Source organism: Chenopodium album, chromosome 27 (assembly GCF_948465745.1).
Source record: "Chenopodium album chromosome 27, dcCheAlbu1.1, whole genome shotgun sequence".
In the NCBI taxonomy this organism is placed as follows: domain Eukaryota; kingdom Viridiplantae; phylum Streptophyta; class Magnoliopsida; order Caryophyllales; family Amaranthaceae; genus Chenopodium; species Chenopodium album.
Genome location: NC_137860.1, coordinates 6,737,666 through 6,749,734, shown reverse-complemented (window position 1 = coordinate 6,749,734; position 12,069 = coordinate 6,737,666). Strand labels below are relative to the sequence as shown.

General features: G+C 34.8%; 1 protein-coding gene across 1 annotated transcript; it reads left to right on the top strand.

Moving 5' to 3' along the window:
- Nucleotides 1–6,445: 6,445 nt before the first annotated feature.
- LOC145621405 (uncharacterized) lies at nucleotides 6,446–10,843 on the top strand. The gene is made up of 4 exons (XM_081676140.1): nucleotides 6,446–6,559; nucleotides 7,021–7,311; nucleotides 9,739–9,996; nucleotides 10,301–10,843. The coding sequence occupies exons 2-4, from the start codon at nucleotides 7,078–7,080 to the stop codon at nucleotides 10,634–10,636; spliced, it is 828 nt and encodes a 275-aa protein (XP_081532266.1). The 5' UTR covers nucleotides 6,446–6,559; nucleotides 7,021–7,077; the 3' UTR covers nucleotides 10,637–10,843.
- Nucleotides 10,844–12,069: the final 1,226 nt, after the last annotated feature.

Genomic DNA, 12,069 nt, shown 5'->3' with positions numbered 1-12,069 from the left:
TTACCACTAAAGGCGCCTAACGTTTTAAATCTAATGAGTTTATTCGACTACCTTATTTAAAGTTAACTTAGATTTTCAAAAATTATTCTATTCTAATATATTTATTTCGGCATTTAATAAAAAAAGTTTATTTATTTGTTTTATATATTTTCAAAGTATTTTTGTTATTTTGAAATAAAATGAATTTAATTATTTATTTTTATTCCTAACTTGTGTGCTTATTTTGCTTATCGGTGAGATTTGGGTAGCATTAGAAAGGGCGTATAGAATAGATTATTTATTTCTTTATGCATTGTAATTAATTACTTAATGCTTTTATATTGTATGAAGTGATCATGCAAGTTATTTAATTGTGTATGTTCATGTAATGGTGCAAACTTGAGTGATCACTTAGTATCATGTTTAAGGATTAAAGCATGTCATATGGAATGGAATGGAATGAGATTCTTTGTGTAATGTGAAATGTTTAAATGATTTAATTTATTTGTGTGAAGCATGTAATTATGTGTCTACTAATGTGTGTTAATTTAATGATGTTATGCACTTGATGCATGAATTTTGGTGGAATTGAATCAAGGGAATTATTTTATTTAATTTTCGTGTGCGTAGGAATGATTAAAAATAAATAATCATTTCCTTTGAAAGTGACTTATTAGGGGCGATTGTGTGGCCGTGTCCACCTTTCTACCTTAATATATATATTTGATGATTATGAATGTGATTTATTAAGCAAGAAGAGTTTTTTTCGCGCTGATGTCAGCCTAAGAGTGTGTTACATTTCTAGGTAGAGAAGGAGGATGGCTAACAATGATGCTTTAGCTGCTGCTATTAGGACTAGTTGAACCAAATTCGATTGACTTGCTTATTAGTTTGCCTACTAGTGAGGTTGTGAGGTGCACCAAGATACATAAGGGTTTACCTTTGAGGATTGGAGAGACTGATTTTCCATCTGATCTTATAGAATTTGAATTGGATGACCTTGATGTCATTTTGGGAATAGATTGGTTAGCCACTTATAAGCTAATATAAGATTGATTGTGAGATAAAGAATGTTTACTTAAGGAGTTCTTTGGGGGAGATTGTGTATTACAGACGTTTTGGGAAACCAAATGGTATTGGGATTATTTCTGCGTTAAAGTTGTCAAAACTTGTACGTAAGGGACATCCTTTGTTCTTTTATTGTGTGCAAGACTTGGAAATGAGTAGTAAGTGAATGTGGAAGATGTGCCAATTGTGAATGAGTTTTGGATGTATTTTGTGAAGAAGAAATATGGGAGCATGAGATTGTGGATCGATTATAGAGAGTTGAAATAATGTCACAATAAAGAATAAGTACCCACTACCCAAGATCGATGATTTGTTTGATCAATTGAAGGGAGCTAGTGTGTTTTTCAAGATTGATTTACGTTCGGGGTATCATCAATTAAGAGTGGCTGATAAGGATATACCTAAGACTGCTTTTAGGATTAGATATGGGCACTACGAGTTTACAGTTTTGTCTTTTGAGTTGACCAATGCACTTGCAATTTTTATAGACTTGATGAATCGAGTATTCCATGAACAAGTTTGTAGTTGTTTTTATTGATGATATTTTGGTATACTCGAAAAGTGAGGAAAACATGAGCCATTGGGAGGCCGAGGATGATATGAGAAAGAGATAACCTAAGTTGTTTAATGAGGTGAGTTACGAGGGCGTAACTCTTGTTCTTTAAGGGGGGTAGAATGCGTATAATTTCGCGTTTTTTTTTTTACCCTATTTTATGCTATTTTATGGTGTTTTCATGCTTTTCATAGCAATTTTATTTGTTTATGCATCTAGAGAAGTGCGTAAATTGGGATGGTGATAAAGTATTAGTGTCGATATTATGACACAATTGGAATTCCAGCAACATAATTTTGAAATTTTTGAAATGGCTTTATGCAAAAGTTTTGCAATTTAAGGGATTTTGTGCTAAGTTTCGGGACGAAACTTCTTTTAAGAGGGGTAGATTGTAATCCCCCGTATTTTTAAATATATTAGTAATGAAATTATATTTTATTCATAATATTTATTTGTATTTTTTTTTCGGATTTAATTTCAAAAGTTTCAAATTATTTTTGGGTTTGATGAACGATTTTATTACAAAGAACTTTTTATGAACCTTTCTTCACTAATTTATATCCAGCAAACAAACCAAACCCACTTTCTTTTCTTAATTGGCCCATTAATTTTATGAGGCCCAATCTTAAAACTAACCCTACACCACTCTCTCTCCTATAAATACCCCATACATCCCCAAAATTTCCCACACAAAAAGGTTAGTCTTATTTTCATCCTCCTTTGTTTCATTATTTTGCTTAATGTTATTTTAATTGTTTTGGGTTTTGATTTTAGTATAAAGATTATATTTTTAGTATTAAATTATATTTTAATGGTATAAAGATTATAAATTTCAGATTATATTTATGTTATAAATTTCATATTTTATGAATTATAAACCTAGGGTTTCAATTTATTGAAAATCATGATTTTAGGGTTTTTATGAACAATTGATTTAGGGCTTTTATAGTAATGATGTTTTGAAATTTTGGTGATTATATTACTAATTAGTTTCCAGATTATTTTGAGCACGTAAATTCGTATTTTAATGTTTAGATTTCGGTTCGTTAATATTAATCCCGTTTTAATCCCGATCAGGTTCTGAACTCATCCGATTTTGACAAAAAAGTAGTGTTTTCCATGTGGAAACGATGTTTTAAGAAAGACTCACTACCTTTGGTAGTGAGCACCACCCTCTCGTGGCCAAATTCTGCCTCTAAATATGATTTTCGGGCAGTTTTTCATTTTTAACGAAGTTTTTTATTTTTAAAATTTTATCCTTGAGTTTGATTAATAAAATTAATTATTTTTAAAGTTAATTAAGCATATAAATATATGTTTTATTTATTTTAATAAGTTTTTCATCATATTATATTGTTGGAAATTACTTGGGATAGTAATATTAATTGTTGGTTGTTTTCTAGGAAGTGATTATTCCCTAGGAGAATTTTAAGTGATTAAAAGTGGCTCAAAAGGATTGTTTGTATGAGGTACGTACATGTCTACTTCGTCATAAGTAATATCATGTTTAGGTTCCAAAAGGAAAGAACTTAGTTTCATGATTAGAGAACACTTGGATGAAAATTGTTTGGTTATACATTTAATTAATTCATGTGCTTATGTTTATGAGACATGTTTTGGTGAATTGATTATGTTTGTATAGAATTATGGATGCAAACATGTTGGATCCAATATGTTTGCATCCATAATTCTATACAAACATAATCAATTCACCAAAACATGTCTCATAAACATAAGCACATGAATTAATTAAATGTATAACCAAACAATTTTCATCCAAGTGTTCTCTAATCATGAAACTAAGTTCTTTCCTTTTGGAACCTAAACATGATATTACTTATGACGAAGTAGACATGTACGTACCTCATACAAACAATCCTTTTGAGCCACTTTTAATCACTTAAAATTCTCCTAGGGAATAATCACTTCCTAGAAAACAACCAACAATTAATATTACTATCCCAAGTAATTTCCAACAATATAATATGATGAAAAACTTATTAAAATAAATAAAACATATATTTATATGCTTAATTAACTTTAAAAATAATTAATTTTATTAATCAAACTCAAGGATAAAATTTTAAAAATAAAAAACTTCGTTAAAAATGAAAAACTGCCCGAAAATCATATTTAGAGGCAGAATTTGGCCACGAGAGGGTGGTGCTCACTACCAAAGGTAGTGAGTCTTTCTTAAAACATCGTTTCCACATGGAAAACACTACTTTTTTGTCAAAATCGGATGAGTTCAGAACCTGATCGGGATTAAAACGGGATTAATATTAACGAACCGAAATCTAAACATTAAAATACGAATTTACGTGCTCAAAATAATCTGGAAACTAATTAGTAATATAATCACCAAAATTTCAAAACATCATTACTATAAAAGCCCTAAATCAATTGTTCATAAAAACCCTAAAATCATGATTTTCAATAAATTGAAACCCTAGGTTTATAATTCATAAAATATGAAATTTATAACATAAATATAATCTGAAATTTATAATCTTTATACCATTAAAATATAATTTAATACTAAAAATATAATCTTTATACTAAAATCAAAACCCAAAACAATTAAAATAACATTAAGCAAAATAATGAAACAAAGGAGGATGAAAATAAGACTAACCTTTTTGTGTGGGAAATTTTGGGGATGTATGGGGTATTTATAGGAGAGAGAGTGGTGTAGGGTTAGTTTTAAGATTGGGCCTCATAAAATTAATGGGCCAATTAAGAAAAGAAAGTGGGTTTGGTTTGTTTGCTGGATATAAATTAGTGAAGAAAGGTTCATAAAAAGTTCTTTGTAATAAAATCGTTCATCAAACCCAAAAATAATTTGAAACTTTTGAAATTAAATCCGAAAAAAAAATACAAATAAATATTATGAATAAAATATAATTTCATTACTAATATATTTAAAAATACGGGGGATTACAGGAGGCCATCCTCTCCTTCTCCCTTTCTTTGTCTTTGGGATGAGGAGTTGGACGCCTGTCCTTGACGGGCTTTTTCTTCCCAGGAGTAGGCGACTTCTTAGCTGGCGGACTCTTGCTAGAGCCTGCCTTGTTTTTGTTGATCATGGCCTTGATTTCACCTTTGAAAGAGGTCATGAATTTCATGAGCTCATCTCGGGTGACTGGGGCTTGACCTTTAGCCTTCTGGGTTTCCCCTTCTGGCCTTCCAGAGGGGCGCCTGCTTGGGCTCGCCTGGTCGATATTGCGCTCCAATCTATCTTTGGAATGCTTGTACTTCGACATGAAGGACCCATCCTTTGTGGTATAGGTCTCCACGTCGTCATCATCTTCATCATCAGCTTCGTCCTCAGTGACAACCTCAGGTTGAGGCCGAGGGAACAACTGAGGAACTCCAGAACCTCCCGGCTGAGGTGCCGGTTGAGGTTTTTCTTGATTTTCCGGCTGTGTAACCGGCTGTAAGTAGGTAAGATCAGGAATGGGTACAAACTCTCCAACCATCTTTGAGGTACTCTCCCCACTGACGGCGCCAAATGTTTTGGGGGTTTTTGTCCCTTGGGAGAGTTACAGCTCGAAGACTGGTCCGGTGCGGCCTGTACCTGCAAGACAAACGGAGACACCAGTTGGTAGGTGCTCCGCCTCCGACGATCAAGTTAGTAACTTGAAAGGAGAGAAAAAGGTGCGGAAATTTAGGTGGGGATCTGCTAGGATTTCTAGCTCAGTTGTCTCTATCAAAGGGACAGCTTGTAATAAATGGAAAAACGTTTTCTCCAAAAGAGGGGAATCTCCCTATTTATAGGGTCCTTGGGAATTGTGCCCCTGATTAGGTCACAGAACCCTAATCAGTGGTGGGCTGCGCCGCATTGTGGCTTTCTAGGGATTTGGGCCTGAAGGCCGTCATTTCCCCAAATATCTGGGATGACACGCGTCAAGCAGGGATAGGTCCACTTTGGACCATCCTTGGGCTGACACGTGTCGTCCTCTGGTTGGTCCACATGGCGGGGTAAAATTACCCTAAACACTAACGCTCCCTTTTTGACATGGAAGGACGATATTGCCCTTTGTGTAAGTTGTAGTGTATAATGGTATAATATCATTCCCGAACCCTCCACTTACTACCACGTGGTAAAAAAAAATCCCGACACTACCACATCCGACCTCGGCCCACCACATCCGACCCCACCACATTCGATCTACCACCAAAATCCGAGTTTTTTTTTTAAACAAAAAAAATTTATTAAGCATTAGCGACGGGTTTAGGACGATGGATGACGACAACGTTTGGACATCGAAAATTTCATCGGAGGATTTTGTAAATCGTCGTACTTTTTTTTAAAAAAATTGAAAATAAAACATCCGCCTAAAAAATTAGGATCTACCTAGGTGGATCCACTTAAAATTTCTGGATCCACCAAGGAAGATCCGGAAATTTTAGGCGGATGTGGGAGATCCGCCCAAAATATAGGTGGATCCACTTAAAAAATTAGGAACCACCTAGGTGGATCCAAATATTTTGGGCGGATGTCAGGTATGTAGTTTTTTTTTTTTTTTTTTCAATTGATTAATTAATCAATTTATTATTGTTATCTTTGTATGATTATTATTATTATTATTATTATTATTTTATTATGATTATTATTAATTTTGTGATTAATTGAGTTATTAGTATTAGTACTTTTATTGTTGTTGTGATTAATGTTGTGGGTTTTTTTTCCCTTGATTTTACTTAATTTTTTTTAGAGAAATAAAATGAGAGTGAATGACACTATGAGAATGAAGTATGAGAGTTGTGAGTACCGTGGAGTGAGTCGTAAATATTTATTTGCTAGGGGTAAAAATGGAAAATCCAAAAAAAATGCGAGCGATGCCTAGTAAAAGGGGAGCGACGTTCTATCTACGTTATACCCCTGACCCCTCTCTCAAATTCCCATTGAAGCGCAGACTCTTGATACTTCTATCTTCCATTGAAGCAGCTTCTGAGGTACGATTTTGTTTCTTTTTGTAATCATCGAATTCCAATTCACAATCTAGGGTTTATCGCTAATTTAATTCTCAGTGTATAGGGTTCGTCTAAAGTCGATTATCAAACTATTGTTTGTAATTACCAAATGTTTGAATAGAACTATGAAATTGGACAATTTCTCCCTAATATTATGAGCTTAATTTGGTAATCGAATCATATTTGGTTTGCTAATGTGTTGCATAACCCTTTAATGTTTGAATAGAACTATGAAATTGGACAATTTCTCCCTAAAATTCATCGGTGTTGTCAACATTTGGAAAGAATCATGATAATACTATTAAGTAGCCATTTTTTCAATTAAGAGTATACAGTATTTTAAGAATCCATAGAGTTTGTGGGTTGAATTATTGCTTCATTAAAGAATCGATTGAAATTGGCAATTTTGCAATCTCTTATAATTGTACTATGCTCATGTGCAGTGATAATTCAAGAGGAAGTTGTTGGTACAATTCATGAGGTTTTAAAACGTATAAAATATGATTACTACTCAGGTTAACAATGTGTTTTGCCCTAAGGCATATGTAAATGTAATTACTAGACACAATGTGAAGGGGCTACACCCTTTACCTTCAGTTCCTGTAGCGTTTGTTCGTTGTCCTCCTCTAAAGTTTCCGGCTCCCTTGAAGATCTCAACCAATGCAGTGAAATGCAAACAGAGTATGCCAGTTTGTTTGTCCGGCGGGGAAGCAAGAGCTGGGAATGGAAATCAGGTAACAAAGAAAAACAAAAATGTGTGCCTATTGATATATTTGAAATTAGCTAGATTGGTGTTTTATATGGCCTATTTGGTTAAAGTAATTCAACTAGTGAAATTAATTAAAAAAAATGTGTTTTAAGATTTGTTATGTTTTACTTTGTGTAAAATCAAGAGCCTCTGCTATTGAAGAACTTCTTAAAAGAGCTTATAAGTTATAATGAAAGGTTATGTTCTCGTGATTTTTTACTCATGAGAACTTTGTGGCTGAATATAAATACCAGTAATCAAACGAGTGAAGAAAAGGTGCTTATGGAGTGTTTCATGTCATTTATTCCCTTGTTAATTGTACATAATTAATTATGCTCCTATTTGTACTTCAAGCTAGTTAGACACTTAGACTAACCCGTAGTGGAGAGAAGATGACATGATTCAAGTGCTTACTTGTCTACTCACTTGATAATAGGGAGGGTAGGGAGATAGGGAATTGTGGATCCCTATAGAAATATTCCTTATATGCTCTCATTTGCCAGGCGGAAAAAAATTACTTTTTAAAAATTGGATTTGAGCTCTTATCATCTTCAATTCTCCATCTCTCTTTTGGACCCTTTATCAATCTTTCCTAAACATTAATCTTTCCTAAACTTGTAGTTCTGGTATCATTTATAAGGTAATGACAGGGAGAGCTGTTTTGGAGTTATTCAATTTTAACCTTACTCAAAGTCATGAATAAATATTGGTTTGTTTCCCTCAAAAAAAAAAAAAAAAAATATTGGTTTGTTCTTTTTATCCAAAAAAAATAATTTAAAAAACTTCATAGAAAAAATAAATTTAGGTTGGAGCTAATAGGTTTAGGCTAGAGCCACCAAGTTCAATGTCTATTTACTGTATTATATTATCCAAAGTCATCCTTTATGGGCACAGAGGGGTCATTATCCAGTTACACTTGGTGTGGAATATGGGAATCAAGATGCGTATTACAGCATGGCATGAGATGGAGGGTGGGGAGAATCAATGTAACTCATCAACTCATCCCTCAATTATTTCTCTATTTTAACCAAGTTCAATGTCTACTTACTGTATTATATTTGAAATTTGAGGTTGGGTCTCTAATTGTTCCACCATTGCTGGAACTCTCAACTCATCCCTCAATTATTTCTCTATTTTGAGCAAGTGAGGATGCTGAGCATTCACTTGAGTAATAGATTGCCTGTGGGATCTTGAGAAAAATGTAGTGTATTCTATTCGTTCACCGTATAGAGCTTTTTATGATTTGGAAGGGCAATGAGGAAGCTCCACGGAAAGTGAAGAATTCTTGGGAGAAGGTTTGGCAAGTTATGGTGCTTCCTAGAGTTAAAATCTTTCCTTGAGGTGCTGCCAACTTGGAGGGCATTTAAATTTATTTGAGATGTCATTATTTACTTGATTGGTGTGGTGCCATGGTTGGAAGTATGCTTCAATTAGCTTGGTGAAGAAAAAATGTAGATTTTTCTTACTTTGTGCTGGGCAGTATGGGGAGCTCAAAAACAAGTATGTAATTGAAAATGAAATTGTTGAGTTGGAAAAACTGTGAGATATGCTTTGAAGTTAGGTGGGAAAGATGAGAGGATGCATCAAAAAAGAAAGTTGGTGGTGTAGCATTAGGGGCAAATTTCCAACTGCCTGTACCCTACCTGCTGCTGGGTGGGTGAAGGTGAATGTCAATGCTGGCAGATAGGGAAAAGTGGGCTCAGGTGTGGTTTCAGAGATTGTGGCAGAAAGGGGGTTTTCTGTGCTGCTGTCCTATTTTGAGAGGGGTGGGAGACAGGTGTGGCAGAAGCCACAGTGGATGGTGGTTGAAAGTGGTGGTGGAATTGGGTTTGAGGCAGTTAGTGGTTGAAAGTGATGGTCATTTAAGCACTTCAAAGTAATTCAAAAGGAAGCAGTACCTTCCACTTGGTTATAGATGATATTATCGGTTTATTTCTTGTTTTGATAATGTAGATTGTAGTCTGGTCCTACGTGTAGTGGGAATAAAGTGGCCCATGAATAGAGCACATTTTCAACCTTGCTAAGTAGGCCAAAAATTATGTGAGGATGAATTACCAAGTAGAATTTTGGGGTGGTTCTTCTGATTTGTAAATACTCTGTATAATTCTCATTTGATGGGTTCTCTCTCGGGGAAAAAAAAAAAATCGAGTTCTGTTTATGCTCAGTAATAAGTTCATGTTAAAAGAATAAATTCCAGCTGTCCAACTCATAATTATTTTGAGTGGATACTTCAAAGAGCACATTAATCTACCATGAGTAGTTTGTTGTTGTTGTTTTTTTAAAAAAAAAAAAAAAATTCAAATCCATTGTCTGTGTGGACCTTGTCAATTGTGTTGGATGCAGTCATGCAGTTGCTAATCAGCTGATATTTCATATATTCTTTGACTGCTGTTTAACTGTAAGTTCTGTGCAGGAACCTCTGTGGAAATCTTTTGGAAAAGCCATTGAAAATTTAGGAAAGAAACCTTCAGTGGAGGATTTATTGAAACAGCAGATTGAGAAACGGGAATTTTATGATGAAGGTGGAAATCCTCCGGGAGGTAGAGGTGGCAGCAGTGGTGGAGGTGGGGGTGGTTTTGGTGATTTTGGTGGATCTGAGGAAGAAGGCTTCTCAGGAGTACTAGACGAGACTGTACAAGTTATCTTAGCAACATTTGGCTTCATCTTTTTGGTAAGAATTTCAGAATTCTGTTACATATTTTGCTAGATTGAGTAGACTATCACTATCAAACATGTATATTATATTATCTAATAACTGGAGTTGTAGTGATTTATATTCTGATTATCTCACAAGTCTATTATATATATTGGATTCTTCTGTATAATATGGTGTATGAGATCCTTTCTTAGCCACATCTTCTGACAAGCATATATGATCATTCATGTTCTTAGAATATGGGAGAGATTGTAGTATCCAAGTTCAGCTATTCTAAAATCTGTATGCTGATGCTATTATTTTGATGATGATTTTTCAGTACATGTATATCATCAATGGTGCTGAGATGACAAGGCTAGCCAAGGACTACATCAAATATGTGTTTGGAGGCAAAAAGAGTATTCGTCTATCACGTGCATTGTATCAATGGGAGAGCTTCTGCAAGAACCTGACTGAAAAGAAGGAGACAGACAGGTATTGGTTAGAGAGGGCCATTATCAGAACCCCTACCTGGTGGGATTCTCCTGAAAAGTACAAACGGATTCTCAAAGCTTACGCGGAAACGCCATCTAATTCCAGGGACTATGAGCAGGATCATGACCATGACCATGACCACGACCGCGACCACGATGACTCCATGAGTGAAGACTTTTAAGAAAGTTGTTAATTGAACTTAAAAATTATATTTCTTTTCAGGTGGCATTTTGATTGTAGCTATACTAAATGCACATAAATTTGGTAGGAATGCTGGTATTTTTGGTCCAATTAGTATTTTTTTTTTTAAATCCCATTGCATTAAAAGGCCGAATGGCTCATATAGCATATGCTTATTATTTTGGTATTTTGTGTACCTTTGGTCCTATATACATGACTCATTTCTCTTGGGTATGCAATTTGAGTAGAGGAATTGTAGTCGGATGTTGTTGGGTAAAGTTGAATATAATACCTTGCTTAATCTTCTCCACACAGCTTACTTAATAGCATTATTACAGCCTTTCATAAACAGCGTTTTTGAGGACTTTATAAGTGTTCAGGACCTGGAACATTGACAACTTTGTTGCAGTTTGCAAGTTGTAGTTTGTGTAATCTCTCAAGATTTGAGAGGTCACTTATCAACAATCAGCGGTGATAAGTTCTACCACAGTTGAAGGAAGCTGAGGTAGACCTCTGCTCTATGCAGTGGCGCAGCAATAGCTTCTGTAAAGCACTAAGGCCCACCAGTTTCACAGGAAGACTGAAAATTATTGTTTCCAAGATTTAAAATCTCCAGATTGGATAACTTATCAAAATAATCCATCGTCAATCTGACTACAAATTCCACAAATCTGAGCATCAAATTTTTCCAAATTGAAAAGCTTGCAGGAAATTTACCAAGCCTTGTGAGTTTATTGTATGACTTTTCATTTTCGATACCCTTAAGTTACCAAGCAACCCAAAGTTTTCCGGCAAACATGTCACAGCAGTTTCCTCCATCATAAATATGTACAAGGACCAAAATGCTCTGATAGACTCGGGTAGGCTGCATAGCTTATGGCAATGATTCAAGTTTATCCATATAAGACTCGCTGACTCCCCTATGGACTCTGGTAGCTGTGTTAAATCAGCGCATGCAAGGTTGCAACTGTGAGCTTGGTAAGATTTGACATTTTCCCAATTGATTCTTTATTTTTCAAAGAAAACTACAACCAGTCATCTGAAGCTTTACAATAAATTTTAAGGAACAAGTAGCATGTGGCACTGAATTTATCATCGTATTAGTTAGCTCAAGATCGACAATAGAAACTAATCCTGCTACTTAAACAAGCAACGTAAGGGATCAACAACTTTCAAGTGATTAGACTTTTAGATATGATAGTGAACAATAGATGAAGTTCCTGGATAGGATTGGAAGTAAGGTGCACCTCAGTCAAAGACTTGAGCTTTCCCATTGTATCAGGAATGGCTATAAGTGAGGAACAAGAAAATAAACTTAGTTCCTCAAGGCTTGCCAAGGACCCAATAGAATTAGGAAACTTTTTAATGCTAGTATAGGAGAGAACTTTTTCAGAGATATAAAGCAACCTTGTAGACTAAGCTCATCGAGCTGAA

Bases quoted from the DNA above. Each gene is read 5' to 3' on its own strand.
- LOC145621405 (XM_081676140.1), top strand. From the start codon at position 7,078: ATGATTACTACTCAGGTTAACAATGTGTTTTGCCCTAAGGCATATGTA. The intron at 7,312-9,738 runs GTAACAAAGAAA...AGTTCTGTGCAG, and splicing joins GAGCTGGGAATGGAAATCAG to GAACCTCTGTGGAAATCTTT. The intron at 9,997-10,300 runs GTAAGAATTTCA...ATGATTTTTCAG, and splicing joins CATTTGGCTTCATCTTTTTG to TACATGTATATCATCAATGG.